Source organism: Struthio camelus, chromosome 1 (assembly GCF_040807025.1).
Source record: "Struthio camelus isolate bStrCam1 chromosome 1, bStrCam1.hap1, whole genome shotgun sequence".
NCBI lineage: Eukaryota > Metazoa > Chordata > Aves > Struthioniformes > Struthionidae > Struthio > Struthio camelus.
Genome location: NC_090942.1, coordinates 1318998 through 1344952, shown reverse-complemented (window position 1 = coordinate 1344952; position 25955 = coordinate 1318998). Strand labels below are relative to the sequence as shown.

The following is a 25955-nucleotide window of genomic DNA, read 5'->3' as shown; positions in this document are numbered from 1 at the left end:
TGTGCCGTGGGGGGCTGTGCTGTGGGGTCTGTGCTGTGGGGTCTGTGCTGTGGGGGGCTGTGCCGTGGGGGGCTATGCCGTGGGGGGTCTGTGCCATGGGGGGCTGTGCTGTGGGGTCTGTGCTGTGGGGTCTGTGCCGTGGGGGGGTCTGTGCCGTGGGGGGCTGTGCCGTGGGGGGCTGTGCTGTGGGGTCTGTGCTGTGGGGTCTGTGCTGTGGGGGGCTGTGCCGTGGGGGGCTGTGCCGTGGGGGGTCTGTGCTGTGGGGTCTGTGCTGGGGGGTCTGTGCTGTGGGGGTGTGTGCTGGGGGGGGTCTGTGCCATGGGGGGTCTGTGCTGGGGGGTCTGTGCTGGGGGGGGGTCTGTGCTGGGGGGGGGTCTGTGCCGTGGGGGGGTCTGTGCTGTGGGGTCTGTGCTGTGGGGGTCTGTGCCGTGGGGGGGGAGTCTGTGCTGGGGGGTCTGTGCTGTGGGGTCTGTGCTGTGGGGTCTGTGCTGTGGGGGTCTGTGCCGTGGGGGGGGAGTCTGTGCTGTGGGGGTCTGTGCTGTGGGGTCTGTGCTGTGGGGTCTGTGCCGTGGGGGGTCTGTGCTGGGGGGTCTGTGCCGTGGGGGTCTGTGCCATGGGGGGGGAGTCTGTGCTGTGGGGGTCTGTGCTGTGGGGTCTGTGCTGTGGGGGTCTGTGCTGTGGGGGGGGAGTCTGTGCTGTGGGGGTCTGTGCTGTGGGGTCTGTGCTGTGGGGGTCTGTGCCGTGGGGGGGGAGTCTGTGCCATGGGGGTCTGTGCCATGGGGGGTCTGTGCCGTGGGGGGTCTGTGCTGTGGGGTCTGTGCTGGGGGGTCTGTGCTGTGGGGGTGTGTGCTGGGGGGGGTCTGTGCCATGGGGGGTCTGTGCTGGGGGGTCTGTGCTGGGGGGGGGTCTGTGCCGTGGGGGGCTGTGCCGTGGGGGGGTCTGTGCTGTGGGGTCTGTGCTGTGGGGTCTGTGCCGTGGGGGGTCTGTGCTGGGGGGTCTGTGCCGTGGGGGTCTGTGCCGTGGGGGGGGAGTCTGTGCTGTGGGGGTCTGTGCTGTGGGGTCTGTGCTGTGGGGGTCTGTGCCGTGGGGGGGGAGTCTGTGCTGTGGGGGTCTGTGCTGTGGGGTCTGTGCTGTGGGGGTCTGTGCCGTGGGGGGGGAGTCTGTGCCATGGGGGTCTGTGCCGTGGGGGGTCTGTGCCGTGGGGGGCTGTGCTGTGGGGGGCTGTGCCATGGGGGGTCTGTGCTGTGGGGTCTGTGCTGTGGGGGGTCTGTGCTGTGGGGGTCTGTGCCGTGGGGGGGGAGTCTGTGCCGTGGGGGGGTCTGTGCTGTGGGGTCTGTGCTGGGGGGTCTGTGCTGGGGGGGGCTGTGCTGTGGGGGTGTGTGCTGGGGGGTCTGTGCTGTGGGGTCTGTGCCGTGGGGAGGTCTGTGCTGTGGGGTCTGTGCTGTGGGGTCTGTGCCGTGGGGGTGTGTGCTGGGGGGGGTCTGTGCCATGGGGGGTCTGTGCTGTGGGGTCTGTGCTGGGGGGGGCTGTGCCGTGGGGGGGTCTGTGCCGTGGGGGGGTCTGTGCTGTGGGGTCTGTGCTGTGGGGGGGGTCTGTGCTGTGGGGGTCTGTGCTGGGGGGGGGTCTGGGCCGTGGGGCTCTGGGCCGTGGGGGGTCTGTGCTGTGGGGCCTGAGTGTATGTATTCAGTAACCGCACCTGCACAATTGTACACCCGCACACCCGCACACCCGCACACCCGCACACCCGCACACCCGCACACCCACGCGTGTGTCTCCCTGGACATGTGTACACCCGTGGGCGTGCACAGCTGTGGCCACGGAGACGCTGGTGCCCCCTCACTGGCACCCGCACGCGGCCACACGCCGGCACACGCCGGCACACGCCTGCACACGCCAGCACACGCCGGCACACGCCTGCACGCGCCTGCACACGCCTGCACACGCCTGCACACGCCTGCACGCGCCTGCACGCGCCTGCACACGCCTGCACGCGCCTGCACGCGCCGGCACACGCCTGCACACGCCTGCACGCGCCGGCACACGCCTGCACGCGCCTGCACGCGCCTGCACACGCCTGCACACACCAGCACACGCCTGCACGCGCCTGCACACGCCGGCGCTCGCGAAGGGGCCCGGGCGCCTGCACGGGGGCCGGGGCAGCCACGCTGCCTGGAGCTGGGCGCACACGCTTGTGCATGCTTGCACACGCACGCACCCTTTCCCTGCCGGCCCGTGCACACGCGTGTGGCCGTGCCGCCCGGCGCCCCTCGCACGCGGCCGCCGCCTCCGGGCGCCTGACCTTGCCGGGCTCCGGCTGCGCCGGCCGGCTTAGGCGGGCGGCCGGGAGGTGACGCGCCAGCGCTAATCCCCGCTGCTCCGTCACTGCCACCGGGGCCGGCACGGCGCAGCCCCCCGCAGCCCCCCCCCGGGGCAGCCCCCCGCAGCCCCCCCCCCGCACCCCTGCCCCGCTGCACCCCCGCCCCGCTGCACCCCCCCGCACCCCTGCCCCACTGCACCCCCCTGGCGCAGCCCCCCCCGCACCCCTGCCCCACTGCACCCCTGCCCCGCTGCACCCCCCCGCACCCCTGCCCCACTGCACCCCCCTGGCACAGCCCCCCGCAGCCCCCCTCCCTGCACCCCTGCCCCACCGCACCCCCGCCCCGCCCCGCCCCGCCCCGCTGCACCCCCCCGGTGCAGCCCCCCCCGCCCCACTGCCCCGCTGCACCCCTGCCCCGCTGCACCCCCGCCCCGCTGCACCCCCGCCCCGCTGCACCCACCCAGTGCAGCCCCCCTCCCTGCACCCCCGCCCCGCTGCACCCACCCGGTGCAGCCCCCCCCCGCCCCACTGCCCCGCTGCACCCCCGCCCCGCTGCACCCACCCGGTGCAGCCCCCCTCCCTGCCCCCCTGCCCCCCTGCCCCGCTGCCCCCACCCGGTGCAGCCCCCCTCCCTGCCCCCCTGCCCCCCTGCCCCGCTGCCCCCACCTGGCCCCGCTGCCCCCCGCCGCCCCTCGCCGCTGCCCTCCCTGCACCGCAGCACCCAAGGGCAGGCCGGCAGCTGTTTTGCTGCCTGCCTCCCATGTGGCCTCGTTAGCGGGGAGGATAACGAAGCTGCGCTGGGCCAAACACGGCGGCCGTGGGGCTCCCCCTCCGCGCGGGCCAGGCACGACTGGTTTGCACGGGGAGGGGTGCTGGGGGCACCCAAGGCCTGGGCCCGGGGTGCCTGGGGCTGTGCGCCCCCCAGGTGAAGCTGGGCACTCAGAGCCGAATCCTGCACCCAAAGCGAAAGGGTGCACACAAAGCGGAGCTGGGCACCCAAAGCGGAAGGGTGCACACAAAGCGGAGCTGGGCACCCAAAGCGGAAGGGTGCACACAAAGCGGAGCTGGGCACCCAAAGCGGAAGGGTGCACACAAAGCGGAGCTGGGCACCCAAAGCGGAAGGGTGCACACAAAGCGGAGCTGGGCACCCAAAGCGGAAGGGTGCACACAAAGCGGAGCTGGGCACCCAAAGCGGAAGGGTGCACACAAAGCGGAGCTGGGCACCCAAAGCGGAAGGGTGCACACAAAGCGGAGCTGGGCACCCAAAGCGGAAGGGTGCACACAAAGCGGAGCTGGGCACCCAAAGCGGAAGGGTGCACACAAAGCGGAGCTGGGCACCCAAAGCGGAAGGGTGCACACAAAGTGGAGCTGGGCACCCAAAGCGAAAGGGTGCACACAAAGTGGAGCTGGGCACCCAAAGCGGAAGGGTGCACACAAAGTGGAGCTGGGCACCCAAAGCGAAAGGGTGCACACAAAGTGGAGCTGGGCACCCAAAGCGGAAGGGTGCACACAAAGCGGAGCTGGGCACCCAAAGCGAAAGGGTGCACACAAAGCGGAGCTGGGCACCCAAAGCGGAAGGGTGCACACAACGCTCTGTGTCAGTCCCACCTCGCGTGAGCATGAACCTCCTCGGGGCTGCTGCTGCTGCTGCTGCTGCTGCTGCTGCTGCCCGGGGCTGCACCCACAGCGGTGGCCGGATTCAGCCTGGCGCCACTGCCGCTGCCGCCAGGGTGGGCTGCCGCCGGCCGGCCGAGTGGTGGGGAGGGAAGGGGCCGGAGGGCGGCGGGAGGCTGGCGGGAGCCGAGCGCCCCGCGGCGCCGAGGGCTTCGTGCCAGCGCCGGTTCCCCCCCGCACCCTCCTTCCCAGCGGCTCGGGGGCCCTGGAGCAGCAGGGAGCAGCTCCGGGGCCGGGGAGCACCGGGTGTGCGTGGGGTGTGCGTGCACGGGGTTCGTGTGTGCGTGCGTGGGGTGTGCGTGTGTAGGGGGTGCGTGTGGATGCTCCTGCATGCGTGTGCGCCGGGGTGCATGCGTGCACAGGCTGTGTGTGTGCGTGGGGTGTGCGTGTGTAGGGGGTGCGTGTGGATGCTCCTGCATGCGTGTGCGCCGGGGTGCATGCGTGCACAGGCTGTGTGTGTGCGTGGGGTGTGCGTGTGTAGGGGGTGCGTGTGGAAGCTCCTGCATGCGTGTGCGCCGGGGTGCATGCGTGCACAGGCTGTGTGTGTGCGTGGGGTGTGCGTGTGTAGGGGGTGCGTGTGGAAGCTCCTGCATGCGTGTGCGCCGGGGTGCATGCGTGCACAGGCTGTGTGTGTGCATGGGGTGTGCGTGTGTAGGGGGTGCGTGTGGATGCTCCTGCATGCGTGTGCGCCGGGGTGCATGCGTGCACAGGCTGTGTGTGTGCGTGGGGTGTGTGGGCGTAGGGGGTGCGTGTGGAAGCTCCTGCATGCGTGTGCGCCGGGGTGCATGCGTGCACAGGCTGTGTGTGTGCGTGGGGTGTGCGTGTGTAGGGGGTGCGTGTGGATGCTCCTGCATGCGTGTGCGCCGGGGTGCATGCGTGCACAGGCTGTGTGTGTGCGTGGGGTGTGCGTGTGTAGGGGGTGCGTGTGGATGCTCCTGCATGCGTGTGCGCCGGGGTGCATGCGTGCACAGGCTGTGTGTGTGCGTGGGGTGTGCGTGTGTAGGGGGTGCGTGTGGAAGCTCCTGCATGCGTGTGCGCCGGGGTGCATGCGTGCACAGGCTGTGTGTGTGCATGGGGTGTGCGTGTGTAGGGGGTGCGTGTGGAAGCTCCTGCATGCGTGTGCGCCGGGGTGCATGCGTGCACAGGCTGTGTGTGTGCGTGGGGTGTGCGTGTGTAGGGGGTGCGTGTAGATGCTCCTGCATGCGTGTGCGTCGGGGTACGTGTGTGCACTGGCGGTGGGTGCCCGGGGGTGGATGCTCCTGTTGGTGCGTGTGTACCCGTGTGCACGAGTGTGTGAGCCTCGGCACAGAGGGGTGCATGCAGAGAGACATGAGCAGGGGGGGCGGTGCACGCGGGTGTGTGCAGTAGTGTGCTTGCCTTGCACAGGGGTGCGTGTGCCCCAAAAGATGTGAGAGCAGGGCTGTGTGTGGGTGTGCACGTGCATGTATAGGTGTGTATGTTTGCTTTTGCGCCGGGGGGGGGGTGTCCCCGCAAAGGTATGCGTGTGTAGGAGTGTATCTGTGTTTGCACAGGTGTGTGTGCAGCTTGGTGTGTGCGTGTGTGCAGCAGTGCGTTTGCTTTTGCGCCGGGGGTTATGCAGAGGCAGGTGAGGGTGTGCGCGCAGGGGGGTGTGCGCGCAGGGGGGTGTGCGCGCAGGGGCGCGTGCACACGGGTGCGTGCAGAAGCGTGTTTGCTTTTGCACAGGGGTGTGTGCACGGCGGCACGCGGGTGCAGGCGCTGCGCGCGCAGGGCCGCCTGCGGCGCTGCAGCTTCCCCGGGGCAGGTACGGACGAGGCCGCGGAGGAGCTGGATGGGGCCCGGAGGGCGCCCAGCCCCACAGGGAGCCCCACGCGCTCCGCGGGGAAGCGCCGTGGGGCTGTGCCTGCCCCGGTGCCGGCCGCCGCCGCCGCCGCCGTGCCGGGGATCCCGTCACCCTGCAGCGGGGCCGGCAGCGCCTGGGCAGGGTGCCAGGCGGGGGGCAGGCTGGGGGGGTCAAGGGGGGGGCTACGTGCAGCTGCCGGGGGGCCGCGCAGCCCCGGCCGGACAGGGCCGTGCGCCCGCGGGGCCGGGGATGCGGCACGTCCGTGGCCCCGCTGCCTTTGGGCACCTCTCCAGTCTCCATGACTTTTCAAAACCCGTGGTGCAGCCTGGCGGATCGATGGGAGCTGGCGAGCGGCGCCCGCGCTGGAGGCAGCCCCCGGCGGCCCCCCGCCCGGCCCCCCGCCTGCTGCGCCCACGCGCCCGGCCGCTGCGTTGGGGGCGACTCTGGCTGCCTGCGAGCGTGCAGATGCCCCCGCTGGGTGCATGCCAGTGTGCACATGCCCTAGTGGGTGCACGCCACTGTGCAAATACCCGCACTAGGTGCATGCAAGCATGCAAATGCCCTGGTGGGTGTGTGCGAGTGTGCAAATACCCTGGTGGGTGCACGCAAGCGTGCAAATACCCCCACTAGGTGCACACAAGCATGCAAAGCCCTGGTGGGTGGGTGCAAGTGTGCAAATACCCTCGTGGGTGCTCGCAAGCAGGCAAATGCCCCCGCTGGGTGGGTGCAAGTGTGCAAATACCCCCGCTGGGTGGGTGCAAGCGTGCAAGTGTCCCTGCTGGGCGCACAGAGCCAGGGCCGCAGGCGCGCCGGGCCGCAGGCGAAGGGCACGGCTGGCTGCGGCGCTGCTCTCGGCAGGTTGGAAGCCCAGCGCTGCGGCGCAGCCCCGCGGGGGTCCCGGTGCCGACCCCCCCCCCCGGGGCGGTCAGTGGCGTGGTATTGCAGCGAGGCCAGAAGGATCGGGGACCTCGTGCCAGATTAGCCGTGGCCGCCCGCCCGCCCAGGCCTTGCACCGCCGGCGCGTCTCGCGCCGTGCCCACGCGCCCGCTCCCAGGGCTGAGGGTCTCCGGGCCCGGGGTGCGTGAGCCCGGGGCCCCGACTTCGCTGCCCTGCTGAAGGGGGGGGTGTCGGGGCCGCCGGCGTGCCCGGCGTCGCCCCGTCCGTGCCGGCCGGGGGAGCAAACCCTGCCCTAGCAGGAGGATGAGGGTCCCCGCTTTGTGCCGGGGTCGCGGGGGGCCGGCGGGGCGCAGCGGGGGCGCCCCCGCGGGGTGCTCGGCGCTGCGGCCGGCCGGCTGGCGCAGGGGCGGCTCCGCTGGCCCGGGGCCAGGGTGGGCAGGGCCCCGGCGGCACCGCGCACCGCCCCGCCGCCTCCGAGCGACAGCGGCCGCGGCGCCCTGCGGCACCGCGCACCGCGCGCCGGGCTGCAGCGCTCCGCACCGCGCTCCGCACCGCACCGCGCGCCGGGTGCACCGGGGTGCAGCGCTCCGCACCGCGCACCGGGGCTGCGCACCGCGCTCCGCACCGCGCACCGGGCGCACCGGGGTGCAGCGCTCCGCACCGCGCTCCGGGGCTGCGCACCGCGCTCCGCACCGCACCGCGCGCCGGGCGCGCCGGGGCTGCGCTCCGCACCGCGCACCGGGGCTGCGCACCGCACCGCGCACCGGGGCGCAGCGCTCCCCCGGGCGCGCCGCCGCGCAGCGCCATGGGCGAGGGGGAGCCCAGGTACTGGGCGGGGGAGGGGGGTACTGGAAGCCGTGGGGAGTTAGTGGGATGTTACCGGGGGCTGTGGGGGGGTACTGGAGCGCGGGGCGGTGACGGTGGGGAGTTACTGGGAGGTTACTGGGGGCTGTGGGGGGTACTGGAGTGCGGGGCAGCAGCAGTGGGGAGTTACTGGGAGGTTACTGGAGGCCATGGAGTGGTACTGGGAGGCTGCCAGGGGCCGTGGGGGGGTACTGGAGCGCGGCGAGACAGCAGTGGGGAGTTACTGGGATGTTCTTGGGGGCTGTGGGGGAGTATTGGAGCACAGGGAGACAGTGATGGGGAGTTGTTGGGATGTTACTGGGAGCCGTGAGGGGGTACTGGAGCTCAGGGAGGCAGTAGTGGGGAATTACTGGGAGGTTACTGGGAGCCATGAGGGGGTACTGGAGCGCAGGGAGGCAGTAGTGGGGAATTACTGGGAGGTTACTGGGAGCCGTGAGGGGGTACTGGAGCGCAGGGAAGCAGTAGTGGGGAATTACTGGGAGGTTACTGGGAGCCGTGAGGGGGTACTGGAGCGCAGGGAGGCAGTAGTGGGGAGTTACTGGGAGGTTACTGGGGGATGTGGAGTCTTACTGGGCCACAGGGAAGCAGCAGCGGGGAGTCGTTGGGATGTTACTGGGATGTTACTGGGGCATGGACCAGCAGCAGTGGGGAGTCGCTGGGAGGTACTAGGCAGTGGGGGGGGGTGTTGTGGGGGCTGGGGAGGTGCTAGTGGGGAGTTAATGGGAGGTTACTGGGGGATGGGAGGCAGCAGTGGCGGGTACTGGGAGGTACTGGGGGACGTGGAGAGGTTACGGAGGCCTGGGGAGCTGAGAGTGGGGAGTTGGTGGGAAGTTACTGGGGATGGGGGGGTATTGGGGGTGGGGAGGCAATAGGATGGGGGTACTGGGAGGCCACTAGCCATGTAGGGGCTACTGGGACACAGGGAGCCTGGGGCAGGGAGGTAACTGGCAGGTTACTGGGGGACGTAGCGCATACTGGGGCATGGGAAGGGAGTCGTGGGAAGTTACTGGCACATTGCTGGGGGATGGCAGTGGTTACTGGGAGGCTATTGGGGAGTGGCAGGGTTGTAGGGGCCTGGGGGGCAGCAGCGGGGGGGGTTACTGGGAGGCTGCTGGGTGCTACTGGGAGGCGCGAGGGGGCGGGGATGCTGCTGGTGCATGGGGGGGCAGCAGCGGGGAGTTCCTGGGAGGCTACTGGGTGTTACTGGGAGGCGCGGGGGGGCGGGGATGCTGCTGGTGCACGGGGGGACAGCAGCAGGGGGCTACTGGGAGGCTGCTGGGTGCTACTGGGAGGCGCGGGGGGGCGGGGATGCTGCTGGTGCACGGGGGGGGGCAGCAGCGGGGGGCTACTGGGAGGCTGCTGGGTGTTACTGGGAGGCGCGGGGGGGCGGGGATGCTGCTGGTGCACGGGGGGGGCAGCAGCGGGGGGCTACTGGGAGGCTACTGGGTGTTACTGGGAGGCGCGGGGGGGCGGGGATGCTGCTGGTGCACGGGGGGGCAGCAGCAGGGGGTTCCTGGGAGGCTGCTGGGAGGCGCGGGGGGGCCGCCGGGCTCCCGGGGGGGCGGGCGGGGGGCGGGCCGGGGGCGGTGCGGCACCTCCCCGAGGGGGCGGGCCCGGTGCGCGCCGCCGCCGCCGCCCCCCTCGCCCGGTGCGCGCCGCCGCGGCGCCGCCCTGCGCCCGGGCCCGCGCGGGGCCGCCCGGCTAGCGGCGCCCCCACGCCACGCGCGACCGCGCGCCGCCGCCCCACGCGTGTCCGGGCCCCCGCCCGCAGCATGGCCGACTACCTGATCAGCGGCGGCACCGGCTACGTGCCCGAGGACGGCCTCACCGCCCAGCAGCTCTTCGCCACCGCCGACGGGCTCACCTACAAGTAGGTGCCCCCCGCCCGGGCGCCCCCGGCCCCCTGGGGCCACCCGGGTGTCCCCATCCCGCGCCGCAGCCTGCTCGGGGTCGGGGTGCTGCTATCCGCGTGGGGCCACCTCGGCGTCCCCATCCTGCACCCGCTCGGGGTCGGGGTGCTGCTATCCGCGTGGGGCCGCCTCGGCGTCCCCATCCTGCACCCGCTCGGGGTCGGGGTGCTGCTATCCACGTGGGGCCGCCTCGGCGTCCCCATCCTGCACCCGCTCGGGGTCGGGGTGCTGCTATCTGCGTGGGGCCGCCTCGGCGTCCCCATCTTGCACTGTGGCCTGCTTGAGGTCGGCCACCGCTGTCCACCTGGGGCCACCTGGGTGTCCCCATCCTGCGCCGCGGCCCGCTTGGGGTTGGGCGCCGCTGTCCCCGTGGGACCACCTTGGTGTCCCCATCCCACACCACTGTCCCCCTGGGGCCACCTGGGTGTCCCCATCCCACGCCATGGCTCGCTTGGGGTCGGGACACTGCCATCCCCCGGGGGCCACCTCAGTGTCCCCATCCTGCGCCATGGCCCACTCGAGGTCAGGGCACCAGTGTCCCCGTGGGGCCACTTCCATGTCGCTATCCACACTGTGGCCCACTCGGGGTCAGGGCACCACTGTCCCCATGGGACCGGCTCAGTGATGTCCCCATCCTATGCTGCAGCCTGCTTGGGGTCAGGACGCCACCATCTGCATGGGGCCACCTCGGCGTCCCCATCCCGCGCCATGGCCCGTTCGGGTTCGGGGCGCCTCTGTCCCCATGGGACTGGCTCGGTGTCCCCATCCCGCACCGCAGCCCACTCAGGGTCAGGTGCCACCTCGGTGTCCCCATCCCGTGCCACATCCTGCTCGGGGTTGAGCTAACCCCCAGTCTGGGGTTAGACTGGGGGGTTTTGGAGCACTCCAGCAGCTGACGATGCCAGAAGTGGCTCCTGTCACCGGGAGCCAGCGGGACCCCGGCCGGGGGGTGCTGGGGATGGCGGCGCTCGGTCCCGGCAGCTGCTCACCCCCCGCCCGCGTCCCCTCTGCAGTGACTTCCTCATCCTCCCCGGCTTCATCGACTTCACGGCAGATGAGGTGGTGAGTCCCCGTCTGGGACCCCCAGCAGCAGAGGGAGGACGTGGGATTTGGGGGAGATGGGGCGCAGCGGGGGCTGGGGTGCCCCCTTCCCGGTGGGGGGGGTGTTTTGGGAACGGGGCGTGCGGGGCCGGTGCTGGGACACCTGTGGGATCGGCCCCCTGGCATGGGGAGGGGTCCAGCGGTGCCCCTCTAGTAGGAGGGCGATGGGGGGCGGGGGGCTTCGTCCCCTCTGCGTCCTGCTGAGGATGGAGGGGGCCAGGAAGGAGAGGGTCTCTGGGCCCCCCCAGGACCTGACCTCGGCGCTGACCCGCAAGATCACCCTCAAGACCCCCCTCATCTCGTCACCCATGGACACGGTGACCGAGTCGGACATGGCCATCGCCATGGCGGTGAGCGTGGGTCGGGGGCTGTGTGGGTGCAGTGGGGGGGCGCTCAGCCCCACAGAGGTCCCTGGGAAGGTGCATTGGTGTAGGGTGCCCAGCCTCACGGCGGTCGGGCATTGGTCATGCCTCATGTGGGTCAGGGGCTGTATGGGTGCAGGGTGGGGGGTGCTCAGCTCTGTGGGGGTCAGGGTTGTGTGGTTGCAGGTGCCCATATTCATGCCGGTTTGGGGTGCAGGTTCAGGGTGCCCATCTCCATTCATGTTTGGGGTGCGTGTTTCGGGTGCCCATGCCCCTATGGGTTGGAGGTGTAGGGTCAGGGTGCCCATGGCCATGTGGGTTTGGGGTGTGAGGCTGGGGTGCCCATGCCCCTGTGGGTTGGAGGTGTGAGGCTGGGGTGCCCATGGCCATGTGGGTTGGAGGTGTGAGGCTGGGGTGCCCATGCCCCTGTGGGTTTGGGGTGTGAGGCTGGGGTGCCCATGGCCATGTGGGTTTGGGGTGTGAGGCTGGGGTGCCCATGCCCCTGTGGGTTGGAGGTGTGAGGCTGGGGTACCCATGCCCCTGTGGGTTTGGGGTGAGAGGTTGGGGTGTCCATCCCCATATGGGTTTGGGGGGCCTGTTTGGGGTACCCATGCCCCTATAGGTTGGAGGTATGAGGCTGGGGTGCCCATGGCCATGTGGGTTGAAGGTGTGAGGTTGGGGTGTCCATCCCCGTGTGGGTTTGGGGTGTGAGGCTGGGGTGCCCATGGCCATGTGGGTTGAAGGTGTGAGGTTGGGATGTCCATCCCCGTGTGGGTTTGGGGTGTGAGGCTGGGGTGCCCATGGCCATGTGGGTTGAAGGTGTGAGGCTGGGGTGCCCATGCCCCTGTGGGTTTGGGGTGTGAGGCTGGGGTGCCCATGCCTCTGTGGGTTGAAGGTGTGAGGTTGGGGTGCCCATCCCCATGCGGGTTAGGGGTGGGGGGTCAGGTTGCCCATCGCTCTGTGGGTTGTGTGGGATCAGAGTGCCAATCCCCATGTGGGTTGGGGTACATGGTCGAGGTGCCCATCCCTGTGCAGTATGGGGGTGCAGGGTCGGGGTGCCCAGGTGCCTGCTGAGCCCCCCGTGCCTCCTCCCAGCTCATGGGTGGCATCGGCATCATCCACCACAACTGCACCCCTGAGTTCCAGGCCAACGAAGTGCGCAAGGTGAAGGTAAGGGCGGCCCGCAGCCCCCGGGCTCGGCCCGCGCCCCCGGCCTGCCCCGGCACCCAGAGTGGGGCCACGGACTCCACTGCCTGAGGCTTCTCTCCCCCCTGCCCAGAAATTCGAGCAGGGCTTCATCACGGACCCGGTGGTGATGAGCCCCATGCACACCGTGGGCGACGTCTTCGAGGCCAAGCTGCGGCACGGCTTCTCGGGCATCCCCGTCACCCAGACCGGCAAGATGGGCAGCAAGCTGGAAGGCATCGTCACCTCCCGCGACATCGACTTCCTCACCGAGAAGGACTACGCAACCTACCTCAGCGAGGTGCCGCGGCGGGGCAGGCGTGGGTGCAGGGATGGGGTGTGGGGATGGGATGGGGTGAAGGGAGAGGACAGGCTGCAGGGATGCAGGAATGGGGTGCAGGGCAGGGGTGCAGAGCAGGGATGGCTAGCCAGTATGGGCAGGGATGCAGACCTGGGGTGGGCTGAGATGGGCTGGGATGGGGGTCGGGGATGGGATGGGATGGGATGGGATGGGGGTCAGGGATAGGATGGGGGTCAGGGATGGGATAGGATGGGATGGGGGTTAGGGAGGGGATGGGGGTCAGGGAGGGGATGGGATGGGATGAAGGGCAGGAGTGGGATGGGATGAGGGTGAGAGATGGGATGGGATGGGATGGGATGGGGGTCAGGGATGGGATAGGATGAAGGTCAGGAGTGGGATGGGATGGGGGTGAGAGATAGGATGGGATGGGATGAGGGTGAGAGATAGGATGGGATGGGATGGAGGTCAGGGATAGGATGGGGGTCAGGGATGGGATAGGATGGGATGGGGGTTAGGGAGGGGATGGGGGTCAGGGAGGGGATGGGATGAAGGGCAGGAGTGGGATGGGATGGGATGGGGGTGAGAGATAGGATGGGATGGGATGGGATGGGGGTCAGGGATAGGATGGGGGTCAGGGATGGGATAGGATGGGATGGGGGTTAGGGAGGGGATGGGGTCAGGGAGGGGATGGGATGAAGGTCAGGAGTGGGATGGGATGGGATGGGGGTGAGAGATAGGATGGGATGGGATGGGGGTGAGAGATAGGATGGGATGGGATGGGATGGGATGGGGGTCAGGGATAGGATGGGGGTCAGGGATGGGATAGGATGGGATGGGGGTTAGGGAGGGGATGGGGGTCAGGGAGGAGATGGGATGAAGGGCAGGAGTGGGATGGGATGAGGGTGAGAGATAGGGGATGGGATGGGATGGGGGTCAGGGATGGGATGGGGGTCAGGGATGGGATAGGATGAAGGTCAGGAGTGGGATGGGATGGGGGTGAGAGATAGGATGGGATGGGATGGGATGGGGGTCAGGGATGGGATGGGATGAAGGGCAGGAGTAGGATAGGATGGGGGTCAGGGATGGGATGGGATGGAGGATGGAGGGGGTGGGATGGGATGGAAGGGGGTTGGGGTGGGATGGGATGGAGGGGGTGAGGGGTGGGATGGAAGGGGGTCAGGGGTGGGATGGGATGGAGGGCGGTGAGGGGTGGGATGGAAGGGGGTCAGGGGTGGGATGGGATGGAGGATGGAGGGGGTGGGATGGGATGGAGGGTGGTGGGGGGTGGGATGGAAGGGGGTCGGGGGTGGGATGGGATGGAGGGTGGTGAGGGGTGGGATGGAGGGGGGTCGGGGTGGGATAGGATGGAGGGGGTCCGGCCGGGGGCTGCCCCTCGCGGCAGGCCCTGGAGGCCGCACGCTGCTCCCTCCCGGTGGCCCGTAGGTGATGACGAAACGCAACGACTTGGTGGTGGCTCCTGCCGGCGTCACCCTCAAAGAAGCCAACGAGATCCTGCAGCGGAGCAAGAAAGGTACCGGCGCGGTGGCACGGCGTCCCCTCGTCCGGCACGGGGGACCTGGTGGGGGGCAGCCGGGGCGCAGAGGGGGTGCTGGAGCCATGGGGGCCGCGTCCCCGTCCCTCGCAGGCAAGCTGCCCATCGTGAACGACAGCGACGAGCTGGTGGCCATCATCGCCCGCACGGACCTGAAGAAGAACCGCGACTACCCGCTGGCCTCCAAGGACGCCCGCAAGCAGCTGCTGTGCGGGGCCGCCATCGGCACGCGCGAGGACGACAAGTACCGCCTCGACCTCCTCGTGCAAGCCAGCGTGGACGTCGTGGTGCTGGTGGGTGCCCGGGCAGGGGGCCGGGCGCCGGGGAGGCCGGCGAGGGGGTCGGACCTGGCTCTCACCCCCCGGCGCCGTGTTCCCCCCCCCAGGACTCGTCTCAGGGCAACTCGGTCTATCAGATCAGCATGATCCACTACATCAAGCAGAAATACCCCGACCTGCAGGTGATCGGGGGCAATGGTGAGTCCCTGGGGGCGCAGGGTGGGGGGCACGGGGTGCCGCGGGGCAGGGGGGCATTGGGGTGCCGTGGGGTAGGAGCAGGGGAGGAAGAGGGTCAGGGTGCCGTGGGGCAGGGGGCTGGGGCGCCGTGAGGCAGGGGACTGGGGTGCCGTGGGGCAGGGGGAGGACTGAGGTGCTGTGGGGCAGGGGGTTGGCGTGCCATGGGGCAGGGGGCTGGGGCGCCGTGGGGCAGGGGGCTGGGGCGCCGTGGGGCAGGGAGCTGGGGTGCCGTGGGGCAGGGGACTGGGGTGCCGTAGGGAGGGGGTTGGCGTGCCATGGGGCAGGGGGCTGGGGCGCCGTGGGGCAGGGATCAAGGGTTCCTTCTCCCCCCACATCCCGCAGAGCTGGGGGGCAGCATGCTGCAGCCCCCGAACCGCTCAGGACCCCGGGGGGGACGGCGGGCCGTGGCGGGGTCCCCGCGGCGGGCGGCGGGGTGGCACCCCGGGGCCGGCCCGGCCGGGTGTTTCACGGCGCCCGTGGCTTTGTCCCTACGGGATGCACAGTGGTGACAGCCGCGCAGGCCAAAAACCTCATCGACGCCGGCGTGGACGCCCTGCGCGTCGGCATGGGCTGCGGCTCCATCTGCATCACGCAGGAAGGTGGGTGGGGGCCGGCCGGGGTGGTGCCGCGGTGCCCGTGCCCGGTGCAGGGCTGCATGCCCGAACCCCAGTTCCCGTGCTGGCTGTGGCGCCGCGGTGCCGCGGTGTCTGGTGCAGGGCTGCACGCCCGAGCCCCGGTGCCCGTGCTGGCTGCGGCACCGCGGTGCCCGTGCCCGGTGCAGGGCTGCACGCCCGAGCCCCGGTGCCCGTGCTGGCTGTGGCACCGCGGTGCCCGTGCCCGGTGCAGGGCTGCACGCCTGAGCCCCGGTGCCCGTGCTGGCTGCGGTGCCCGTGCCCGGTGCGGGGCTGCACGCCTGAGCCCCGGCGCCCGTGCCGGCTGCGGCACCGCGGTGCCCGTGCCCGGTGCGGGGCTGCACGCCTGAGCCCCGGCGCCCATGCTGGCTGCGGCACCGCGGTGCCCGTGCCCGGTGCAGGGCTGCACGCCTGAGCCCCGGTGCCCGTGCTGGCTGCGGTGCCCGTGCCCGGTGCAGGGCTGCACGCCCGAGCCCCGGCGCCCGTGCCGGCTGCGGCGCTGCAGTGCCCGTGCCCAGTGCGGGACTGCACGCCCGAGCCCTGGCGCCCATGCTGGCTGTGGCACCGCGGCGCCTGTGCCCGGTGCAGGGCTGCACGCCCGAGCCCCGGTGCCCGTGCCGGCTGCGGTGCCCGTGCCCGGTGCAGGGCTGCACGCCCGCACTCCGGCACCTGTGCCGGCTGCGGTGCTGCGGTGCCGCGCTGTGTCCGGGCAGTGGGACCGACCGCTCTCCGCTGCAGTGATGGCCTGCGGCCGGCCCCAGGGCACGGCGGTCTACAAGGTGGCGGAGTACGCCCGGCGCTTCGGCGTGCCCGTCATCGCCGACGGCGGCATCCAGACCGTGGGCCACGTGGTGAAGGCGCTGTCCTTGGGAGCCTCCACGGGTGAGCGCGACGGGGCCGCGAGCGGGGGCCGCGGGGGCCCCGTGGCAGCACGGCCGCGGCTCTCACGCGGCCCCCCCGCCACCCCGGCAGTCATGATGGGGTCGCTGCTGGCGGCCACCACGGAGGCGCCGGGCGAGTACTTCTTCTCGGACGGCGTGCGGCTGAAGAAGTACCGGGGCATGGGCTCGCTCGACGCCATGGAGAAGAGCAGCAGCAGCCAGAAGCGGTACTTCAGGTGCGTGGGGGCGGCCGGCGCGGCGGGGGGCCCGGCGGGGCCGGGGGGCGCCCGTGCCTGACGCCCGCTGCCCCCCACCCCGTCCTCAGCGAGGGCGATAAGGTGAAGGTGGCCCAGGGCGTCTCCGGCTCCATCCAGGACAAAGGCTCCATCCAGAAGTTCGTGCCCTACCTGATCGCCGGCATCCAGCACGGCTGCCAGGACATCGGGGCCAAGAGCCTCTCCATCCTCCGGTGAGCCGCGGGGGGCGGTGGGACCCCCGCGCCGGGGCCGGGGCGGCCGTGCCCTGCCAACGCGCCCCTGCCCGCCAGGTCCATGATGTACTCGGGGGAGCTCAAGTTCGAGAAGAGGACCATGTCGGCACAGATCGAAGGGGGCGTCCACGGTCTGCACTCGTAAGTGCCGCCGCCGGCCGCGTCCCCTGCGCGGGGAGCGGGGCAGCGGCCACGGTGGAGGTGGCCGTGCCTGGCTGGGAGGAGCTGGCGGAGAGGGGACGGGGATGGGGACAGGGCAGGGATGTCCTGGCTGTGCCAGGCACCACGTCAGATCTGGTCCACGTGCCCCCGACTGCCCCAGCGCTGGGTGCAAGGGGGGGGCCAGGTACCTCGTTGCCCCGCTGCAACGTCGGGGGGAACATGCCCAACTGCCCCAGGGCCGGGCGCAGAGGGCCGCGCTGGGGCTGCACGTGCAGGGTCCCCGGGCAGAGGCTGGGGGCTGCAGGCTCTGGGGTTTTGGCCAGCGGCACAGGGCTGAGCCCAGGCCCCGGTGGGGCTCCAGGGGTCCCAACGCGGATATGTGGGACTGGGGCAGCACAGGGGCTGCGGGCTTGGGCCTGGGTCCCAGCTGGAGGTGGGTTAGTGGGCTAGTAGGCTGTGAGGGTGGTCATCTTGCTCCTCCACTGGCAGCTCGGCTGGTTTTGTGGCTGGTCGGCCAGCTGGAACGCTGGCTGGCTTGTTGGCCGACTGCGGTGCTGGGGTGCTGGTCGGCCGGCTGGGGTGCTGGGGTGCTGGTCGGCTGGTTGGGATGGTGGTCGGCTGGGTGGGATGCTGGCTGTCTGGTTGGCCAGCTGGGATGCTGGGATGGTGGTTGGCTGGCTAGGGTGCTGGGATGGTGGTTGGCCAGGTGGGATGGTGGTCGGCCAGGTGGGATGCTGGCTGTCTGGTCGGCTGGGTGGGATGGTGGTCGGCTGGGTGGGATGCTGGCTGTCTGGTTGGCCCGCTGGGATACTGGGATGGTGGTCGGCCAGCTAGGGTGCTGGGATGGTGGTTGGCCAGGTGGGATGGTGGTCGGCCAGGTGGGATGCTGGCTGTCTGGTTGGCTGGGTGGGATGGTGGTCAGCTGGGTGGGATGCTGGCTGTCTGGTTGGCCCGCTGGGATGCTGGGATGGTGGTCGGCCGGCTAGGGTGCTGGGATGGTGGTTGGCCAGGTGGGATGGTGGTCGGCCAGGTGGGATGCTGGCTGTCTGGTTGGCTGGGTGGGATGGTGGTCAGCTGGGTGGGATGCTGGCTGGCTTATTGGCCCACTGGGATACTGGGATGGTGGTCGGCCAGCTGGGATGGTGGTTGGCCAGGTGGGATGCTGGCTGTCTGGTCAGCTGGGTGGGATGGTGGTCAACCGGGTGGGATGCTGGCTGGCTTGTTGACCACCTGCGATGACAGTCAGCCACCTGGGATGCTGGTCAACCAGTTGGGGCACTGTCTGGCTTGTTGACCAGCTAGAATGCTGGTCGGCCAGCTGGGGCGCTGGCTGGCTTGTTGACCAGCTAGGATGCTGGTCGGCCAGCTGGGGCACTGGCTGGCTTGTTGACCAGCTAGGATGCTGGTCGGCCAGCTGGGGCACTGGCTGGCTTGTTGACCAGCTAGGATGCTGGTCGGCCAGCTGGGGCGCTGGCTGGCTTGTTGACCAGCTAGGATGGTGGTCGGCCAGCTGGGGTGCTGGCTGGCTTGTTGACCAGCTAGGATGGTGGTCGGCCAGCTGGGGTGCTGGCTGGCTTGTTGACCAGCTAGGATGGTGGTCGGCCAGCTGGGGTGCTGGCTGGCTTGTTGACCAGCTAGGATGGTGGTCGGCCAGCTGGGGTGCTGGCTGGCTTGTTGACCAGCTAGGATGGTGGTCGGCCAGCTGGGGCACTGGCTGGCTTGTTGACCAGCTAGGATGCTGGTCGGCCAGCTGGGGTGCTGGTCCCCGCCTGGGATGCTGGTCGGCCAGCTGACCGCCTGGGATGCTGGCTGGTTGGTTGGCCATCTGCGACGCTGGTCAGCTGGCCGGGCTGTTGGTTGGTTGGCTGCCTGGGATGCTGGCCGGCTCGTCGGCCGGCTGCGATGCCGGCTGGTCGTATGACTACGACGGGGACTGGTCGGACGGCTGCGGCGCTGGCCAGCTAGTCGGCCGGCTGGGCCGTGCTCTCTGGCGAGCTGCGACCGGGCAGCGGGGGCCAGGGCCGGGTGGTCGTGGCATTGCCGAAGGCTGCGTGGAGGGGAAGCGAGGCGGCGATTCTCCCGTCCCCGGGCACGGGGCTGTCCCGGCCATCCGTGCCGGTAGCCCTGGGGCGGCAGCATCCGCCCCAGCCCCTGCCTCGGCGGAGGGCAGAGCGTGCCCGGCCCCCAGGGCTGTGCCCCGCACCGATCCTGCTCTCCAGCGGCTCTGCCCTGGCCTCCATCCTGTCTCCGTACCCAGCCGGACCTGGCACCGGTGCCGTTGGCACCCCCTCCCCAGGCCAGGACACGGAGGCAGGCCGGCCCCACGCTGATGGGCAGAGCTGGCCCTCTCCAGCCACCCGCCGGGCCCGTGGCCATCCCGCTCCGGGGGTCGGGGACCGCATCCTGCCGAGGGCCGTTCGCCCCGGCCAGCCGGACCCTCCCTCCTCCGGGAGCCGCGGGAGGAGCGATCCAGCGGTCGTGGAGACGGAGCGGAGATGGCAGCGGGTGCCCCAGAGGGACGGGGAAGTTCCCAGCTCCGCGACCGGGTGGCATCTCGCAGGGCAGCACATCGCTCCCCGCGCTCTTCCCCGCGGATGCTTCTCGCCGGTGACCGGTCCCCTCCCTCCGCTCGGCTGCCGGAGCCGCAGGCTGCTCTCTGCATCCCGGAGGGGATGTCATATTTCCGAGCCCGGAGCAGCATCGCGGTGTTCCCGTCCCCAAGCCCGGCTGGGTGCCGGGGGCGAGGGGCGCAGGCGGGACGGTGTACGGGGCCGGCGCGCCGGGGCCGGGCGCCCGCTCGGGGCCACGTGGGCAGGCGCCGGCGGGAGGCCGAGGTTCATCCCCGGGGGTAACTCCGGTTCTGCGGGACGCGGCTCCGCGTGGCCCTTCCCCGGTGCCGCGGGGGTTGCGGGCAGCGTGGCCGCTGCCGTTTGGCACGGCTGGTCACCGCGCACGGGGCTGCTCCTGGTGGTGGCCGGCCTGGCCACGGTCTGGCTCGGTCGGTGTGGACTGGCGCTGGCTTGGCTCGCTCGGAGCATGGTGCCGGTTCGCCCGGAGCCTCGCGCTGGCAGCCAGAGCGCGGTGCTGCGGCCGGTCAGCTTGGACGCACTGGGATGCTGGTGCTGGTCCTGCTCAGCCGGAGCACAGTGCTGATCTGGCTCCATCATGGTGCTGGTGCCTGGGTGGCCCGGTTGGAGGATGGTGTCATCTGGCTTGGTTGGAGCATGGTGCTGGTGCTGGTGCTGGTGCTGGTCTCGGTTGGAGCACAGTGCTGGTGCTGGGTGGCTCGATTGGAGCACGGTGCTGGTGCTGGTGCTGGTACTGGTCTCGTTTGGTTGGAGCATGGTGCTGGTGCTGGGTGGCTCGATTGGAGCATGGTGCTGGTGCTGGTGCTGGTCTTGCTCAGCTGGAGCATGGTGCTGGTGCTAGGTGGCCTGGTTGGAGCACGGTGCTGGTGGCAGTCTTGCTCAGTTGGGGAACAGTGCCGGCGCTGGGTGGCTCGGTCAGAGGGTGATGCCAGTGCCAGGTGGCTCTGTCGCAGCATGGCACCACGTGGCTCAGCCGGAGCCCGGTGCTGCGTGGCTTGGTTGGAGCGTGGCGCCGGGTGGCTCGGCCGGAGCGCGGTGCCGGTGCTGGGTGGCTCGGCCGGAGCACGGTGCCGGTGCTGTCCAGCCGGGTTGGAGCGCGGTGCCGGGTGGTTCGGCCGGAGCGCGGTGCTGGGTGGCCGGGTGGTTCGGCCGGAGTGCGGTGCCGGTGCCGGGTGGTTCGGCCGGAGCGCGGTGCCAGTGCTGTCCGGCCGGGTTGGAGCGCGGTGCCGGGTGGCTTGGCCGGAGCGCGGTGCCGGTGCCAGGTGGTTCGGCCGGAGCGCGGTGCCGGTGCCGGGTGGCTTGGCCGGAGCGCGGTGCCGGTGCCGGGTGGCTCGGCCGGAGCGCGGTGCCGGTGCCGGGTGGCTTGGCCGGAGCGCGGTGCCGGTGCTGTCCGGCCGGGTTGGAGCGTGGTGCCGGGTGGCTTGGCCGGAGCGCGGTGCCGGTGCCAGGTGGTTCGGCCGGAGCGCGGTGCCGGTGCCGGGTGGTTCGGCCGGAGCGCGGTGCCGGTGCTGTCCGGCCGGGTTGGAGCGCGGTGCCGGGTGGCTTGGCCGGAGCGCGGTGCCGGTGCCAGGTGGTTCGGCCGGAGCGCGGTGCCGGTGCCGGGTGGCTCGGCCGGAGCGCGGTGCCGGTGCTGGGTGGTTCGGCCGGAGCGCGGTGCCGGTGCCGGGTGGCTCGGCCGGAGCGCGGTGCCGGTGCCGGGTGGTTCGGCCGGAGCGCGGTGCCGGTGCCGGGTGGCTCGGCCGGAGCGCGGTGCCGGTGCCGGGTGGTTCGGCCGGAGCGCGGTGCCGGTGCCGGGTGGTTCGGCCGGAGCGCGGTGCCGGTGCCGGGTGGCTCGGCCGGAGCGCGGTGCTGGTGCCAGGTGGTTCGGCCGGAGCGTGGTGCCGGTGCCGGTGCCGGGTGGCTTGGCCGGAGCGCGGTGCCGGTGCCAGGTGGTTCGGCCGGAGCGCGGTGCCGGTGCCGGGTGGTTCGGCCGGAGCGTGGTGCCGGTGCCGGTGCCGGGTGGCTTGGCCGGAGCGCGGTGCCGGTGCCAGATGGTTCGGCCGGAGCGCGGTGCCGGTGCCGGGTGGCTCGGCCGGAGCGCGGTGCCGGTGCCAGGTGGTTCGGCCGGAGCGCGGTGCCGGTGCTGTCCGGCCGGGTCGGAGCGCGGTGCCGGGTGGCCGGGAGGCGAGCGGGCAGGCGCGGGGCGGGCGGGGGGCGCAGGGGGTCCCTGGGCTGGGACGCGTGGGTGGTGTAACCTTCTCTCTCTTTCCTGCCCATGCCTCCGCCCGTAGCTTTACCCTTCTGCCATGTAAGTAACCAGCTCGCTCGCTTTGTCTCGCTGCGGCTTGTGCGGCGACGGGGCGGCACGGGGCTGAGCCAGCGCTGCCGGGGGGGCCGGGCGCCCCGCGCCCCCCGCTCGCCCCGGGGGCAGCGCGGGCGGCGCTCCCCGAATTTCCCAGCCAGGATCTGACGTGGTGCCGGGACGGGACGGGACGGGGCAGGACGGGACGGGACGGGACGGGACGGGGCAGGATGGGACAGGGTGGGACGGGACGGGACGGGACAGGGCAGGATGGGACAGGGTGAGATGGGACGGGACGGGACAGGATGGGACAGGGTGGGATGGGACGGGACAGGACGGGACGGGACGGGATGGGACCGCTCACGCCTCCGCTCTGCCCCGCAGTTACGAGAAGCGGCTGTACTGACGAGGGGCCGCGCGGCGGGACCCCGCGCCCGGCCCCCGCCGGCCCCGCGCCCGCCGCCCGCCACCACCGCCGCCGCTAGGCCCCCGCGCCGCCGGGACCACCGCCGGGACCGACGCCGCTGCCCGGCGCTGGGTTTGCACTACGGGCTGGACCCCCCGCCGCCCCGGGCACCCCGCTGGCCGTAGGGGTGCCCCGGCCCCCTCCCCTCCTGCCCCTGGCCCTTCCTGGGACCGCGGGTCTTTCCGGGGGGTTTTGCACCTCGTGAGGAGGGGGGGGATGTAGGATGTAGCACCCGCTGCTTGCCCCCCCCACCTCCACCTTTGCCCCCCCCCCGCCCCACTTTGCCCCTGCTTGGGGGGGTCGGACTGGTCCCCCAGACCCCCTGCCCCAGGCTGCACTGGCACTTACGGACTGGCTCCCTCTGACGGGGGGGGGGGTCGGGGTGAGGAAGCCCCTGTCGTCCCCCCCACCTGCCCTTGGGCCCCCCCCCCACCTTCCCCTCCGTGCCCCGGACTGGGGGGCCCCGGCAGCTCTCCCCGTCCCGTCGCGGGGCGGGTCGCCCCCACCCCGAATCACCGCCGCCCCCGGCAGCCCCCCGGAAGGCTTGAACGTGGCACGCTGGGGGCCGGCACCGCGCCGTGTATTGAGTTATTAATAAAGTAATGGAGCATCCGATGCTGCCCCCGCGTGCGTCCTGCCGGCGCGGCCCCCCCCGGGTGCGGCTGGCCCCCGGCACAGAGCCAGGCCTGGCAGAGACCCTCCCCGAGCAGCCAGCCGGGGCTCTGCGCGCCGGGGCAGGGCTCTGCCAAACTGTGGCACGGGCTTGCACGCCGTGGCAAGGCTCTGCACACCGTGGCATGGATCTGCGCACCACGGCACGGCTCTGTGCACCATGGCACGGCTCTGTGCACCGTGGCATGGATCTGCACGCCGTGGCACGGCTCTGTGCACCGTGGCAGGGCTCTGTGCACCGTGGCATGGATCTGCACGCCGTGGCACGGCTCTGTGCACCGTGGCAGGGCTCTGTGCACCGTGGCATGGATCTGCACGCCGTGGCACGGCTCTGTGCACCGTGGCAGGGCTCTGTGCACCGTGGCATGGATCTGCACGCCGTGGCACGGCTTTGTGCACCGTGGCATTGCTCTGCCTGCCGTAGCACAGAGCTCTGTGTGCCATGGCAGGGCTTTGCACACTGTGGCATGGATCTGCACGCTGTAGCACACAGCTCTGTGCACCGTGGCAGGCCTCTGCACATCGTGCTGTGACTTTGCATATCGTAGCACAGCTGTGTGCACCGTGGCAGGGCTCTGCACCCCGTGGCATGGATCTGCACGCCGTAGCACACAGCTCTGCACACCGTGGCACGGCTCTGCACATCACGATGCGACTTTGTACACCGTGGCACAGCTGTGTGCACCATGGCAGGGCTCTGCACACCGTGGCACGGCTCTGCACATCACGATGCGACTTTGCACACCGTGGCACAGCTCTGCGCGCCGTGGCACAGCACTGCACACCGTAGCACAGCTCTGCAAACCGTGACAGCACTTTGCACATCACAATGCGACTTTGCACACCGTGGCAGCGCTTTGCACACTGTGGCACAGCTCTGCGCGCCGTGGCTCGGCTCTGCCCCCCGTGGCAGGGCTCTGCCCCCGCGCACCGCAGCAGCCAGCTCGGCTCTGGGCACAGGGGCAGAGCCCGGGGGCACCGCTCGGGCCCGGATGGGGGGCAGAGCCATTGCACGGCAGACCGCCCGTGCCGCGCGGGGCCGTCGGTCCGTGCCGCGGCGGCGGGGGCCCCGCTAGAGCCGGGCCTTGCAGGGCGGCCCGTCGAGCTGCTGCAGGAAGCGGAGCAGGGCGGCGCGGTACTCGGCGGGGTGCTGGCGCAGGTGGCCGGCGTGCCGCGAGCGCTGCCAGCCCCGCGCCTGCACGCGGATGCCCTGGGCCCGCCAGGCGCGCAGCAGGTCGTGCACGGCGGCCGGGTCGCTCAGCGGGTCGTCGTGGCTGTAGAAGACGAGGACGGGGCAGCGGAGGGGCGGGCGGGCGAAGGCGGCCCGCGCCTGCTCGTAGCGGCGGGCGGCGCGGCGCGGCAGCAGGCGCAGGTAGAGGCGGACGGCGGCGCGCGCCAGGGCCCGCGGTGCCGGGGAGCGCACCGCGCCGGCGATGCCTGCCCGGGCGAGAGGCGCGTCGGCGGCCGGTGCGCGGCTCAGCGCCGCTTGCAGCCGTCCCCCCGCCGCCGCCGTGGCTCACCCCGCGCCATGTCCCCGGGGCCGCCCGTCACCAGGCTGTCGTAGACCAGCCCGCGGAAGCGGCGTGCCAGGCGCCGGCCGGGCGGCCGGTCCAGCTGCAGCAGCATCTGGGCGAAGGTGTAGGCGCCGGCGGAGACGGCGTGCGCCACGAGCGGCCGGCCGGCCAGGGCCCCGGCGCCCGCCAGCAGCCGCAGCAGGCGCCCGGCTCGCGCCAGCCCGCGCCGGGGCTGCAGGACGTGGCGGGGCGCCGTGCCCGCCACCAGCACGTCCAGGCCCCGCGCCAGGTAGAGCGCCAGGTAGGCGGCCAGCCCGCCCGGCCGGGCCCCCAGCCAGGGCAGCAGCAGCAGCAGGGGTTTGCCGGTGCCCCCCTCCCCGCCGCCGCCGTCACCGCCGCTCCGGCTGTAGAGGTGGATGGTCGCCGAGAAGGCCGTCACGGTGACGGGGGGCAGCGGGTGCTCCGCCGCGGCTATCGCGTCCTCCCTGCGGGGTTGGCCGGGGGGGGGGGGGGGACAGGCGCTGGGCGGGGGGGGGGCACCCCCCCCTAAGGAAGGGGCCCAGGAGTCCGGCCAGGCATGGGTCGAGCACCCCAGGGTGACACAGGGCTGTGCCCCATGGGGATGGGGGGGGTCCTGTCCTGCCCCACAGATGTGGGGGGGGGTTGCTGCCCCGGTTGCCCCAGAGGGGAGGGTCTGCCCCCACCCTGTGCTGCTCCAGCACCCGCTGGGGACCCCCATGCCACGGGCAGTCCCTGTCCCCCCCGGCACTCCCCCCAGAGGGGGTCCCCCCTGGGCTCATGGACCCCCATGTCCCCCCGGCCACCCACCCCGGGGGGGCTGCATGGGGGCAGCTCCGGTCCCCCAGGAACCCCCCCCACCCCCCCAGCCCAGCCAGGGTCCCACCCGGCTCACGGACCCCCGTGTCCCCCAGCCACCCACCCCGGGGAGGGGGCCGCATGGGAGCAGTCCTGGTCCCCCAGGAACCCCCCCCACCCTCCAGCCCAGCTGGGGTCCCACCCTGGCTCACGGACCCCCGTGTCCCCCGGCCACCCACCCCGGTCACCCCCAGCATCCTCCTCCCAGCCCTGGGGGCACCCGGCGCAGGGTTGGGACCCCGGGGGGACAAAGCAGCGGGGTGGCACCGGCGCCCTTGCAGCTGCCCCCGGCACCCACCCCCAGGGGCATCCCCCCCCACCACCGTGTCCCCCCTCCCCACGCTTACCTGGTGCCACCGGCTGTGCCAAGAGCTCCGGCTGTGCCGGGGGGCTCCGGCTGTGCCGGCAGTCCAGATGTGCCAGGGGCTGCAGCTGCGCCAGGGTCCGGCTGTGCCAAGGGCTCCAGCTGTGCTGCGGGTCCGGCTGTGCTGGGGTCTGGCTGTGCCGGGGTCCGGCTGTGATGGGGCTCCGGCGGCTCTGAGGGCTCCGGCTGTGCCAGGGTCTGGCTGTGCAGAGGGTCCAGTTGTGCCGGGGTCTGGCTGTGTTGGGGGTCTCACTGTGCTGGGGGCTCGGTGGTTCCAGGGGCTCCGGCTGTGCTGGGGTCCGGCTGTGCTGAAGGGTGACTATGCCAGGGTCTGGCTGTGCCGTGCTCTGACTGTTCCAGGCTCCGGCTGTTGCGGGGTCAGGCCCGGTGTGCTCCGTGGGGCCGGCGCTTGGCAGTGCCGACAGGAGCCGGGATTAGGCCAGCGGCGCGGTTACAAAACAGCTTACACAACGCCGGCGGGCACCGAGCCCGGGGCCGCGCTGCCACCCGGGGCCCTCCCATCCGCCCG

The 25955-nt window shown here is 71.9% G+C and overlaps 1 protein-coding gene across 2 annotated transcripts; it reads left to right on the top strand.

Annotated features, from left to right (window-relative positions):
* Window positions 1-7455: 7455 nt before the first annotated feature.
* IMPDH1 (inosine monophosphate dehydrogenase 1) lies at window positions 7456-22012 on the top strand. 2 transcript variants are annotated; one of them, XM_068942844.1, is made up of 15 exons: window positions 7456-7535; window positions 9346-9444; window positions 10498-10546; window positions 10834-10935; window positions 12043-12117; window positions 12227-12433; window positions 13877-13964; window positions 14079-14278; window positions 14371-14461; window positions 15004-15099; window positions 15871-16014; window positions 16105-16249; window positions 16339-16482; window positions 16561-16644; window positions 21919-22012. In XM_068942844.1, exons 1-15 carry the CDS (start codon window positions 7516-7518, stop codon window positions 21938-21940), a joined length of 1566 nt encoding a protein of 521 aa, XP_068798945.1. In that variant the 5' UTR covers window positions 7456-7515; the 3' UTR covers window positions 21941-22012. The 2 variants fall into 2 exon arrangements, with proteins under 2 accessions (XP_068798945.1, XP_068798867.1); XM_068942766.1 differs by having other exon boundaries at window positions 13877-14278; window positions 15871-16249.
* The last annotated feature ends 3943 nt before the right edge of the window (window positions 22013-25955 follow it).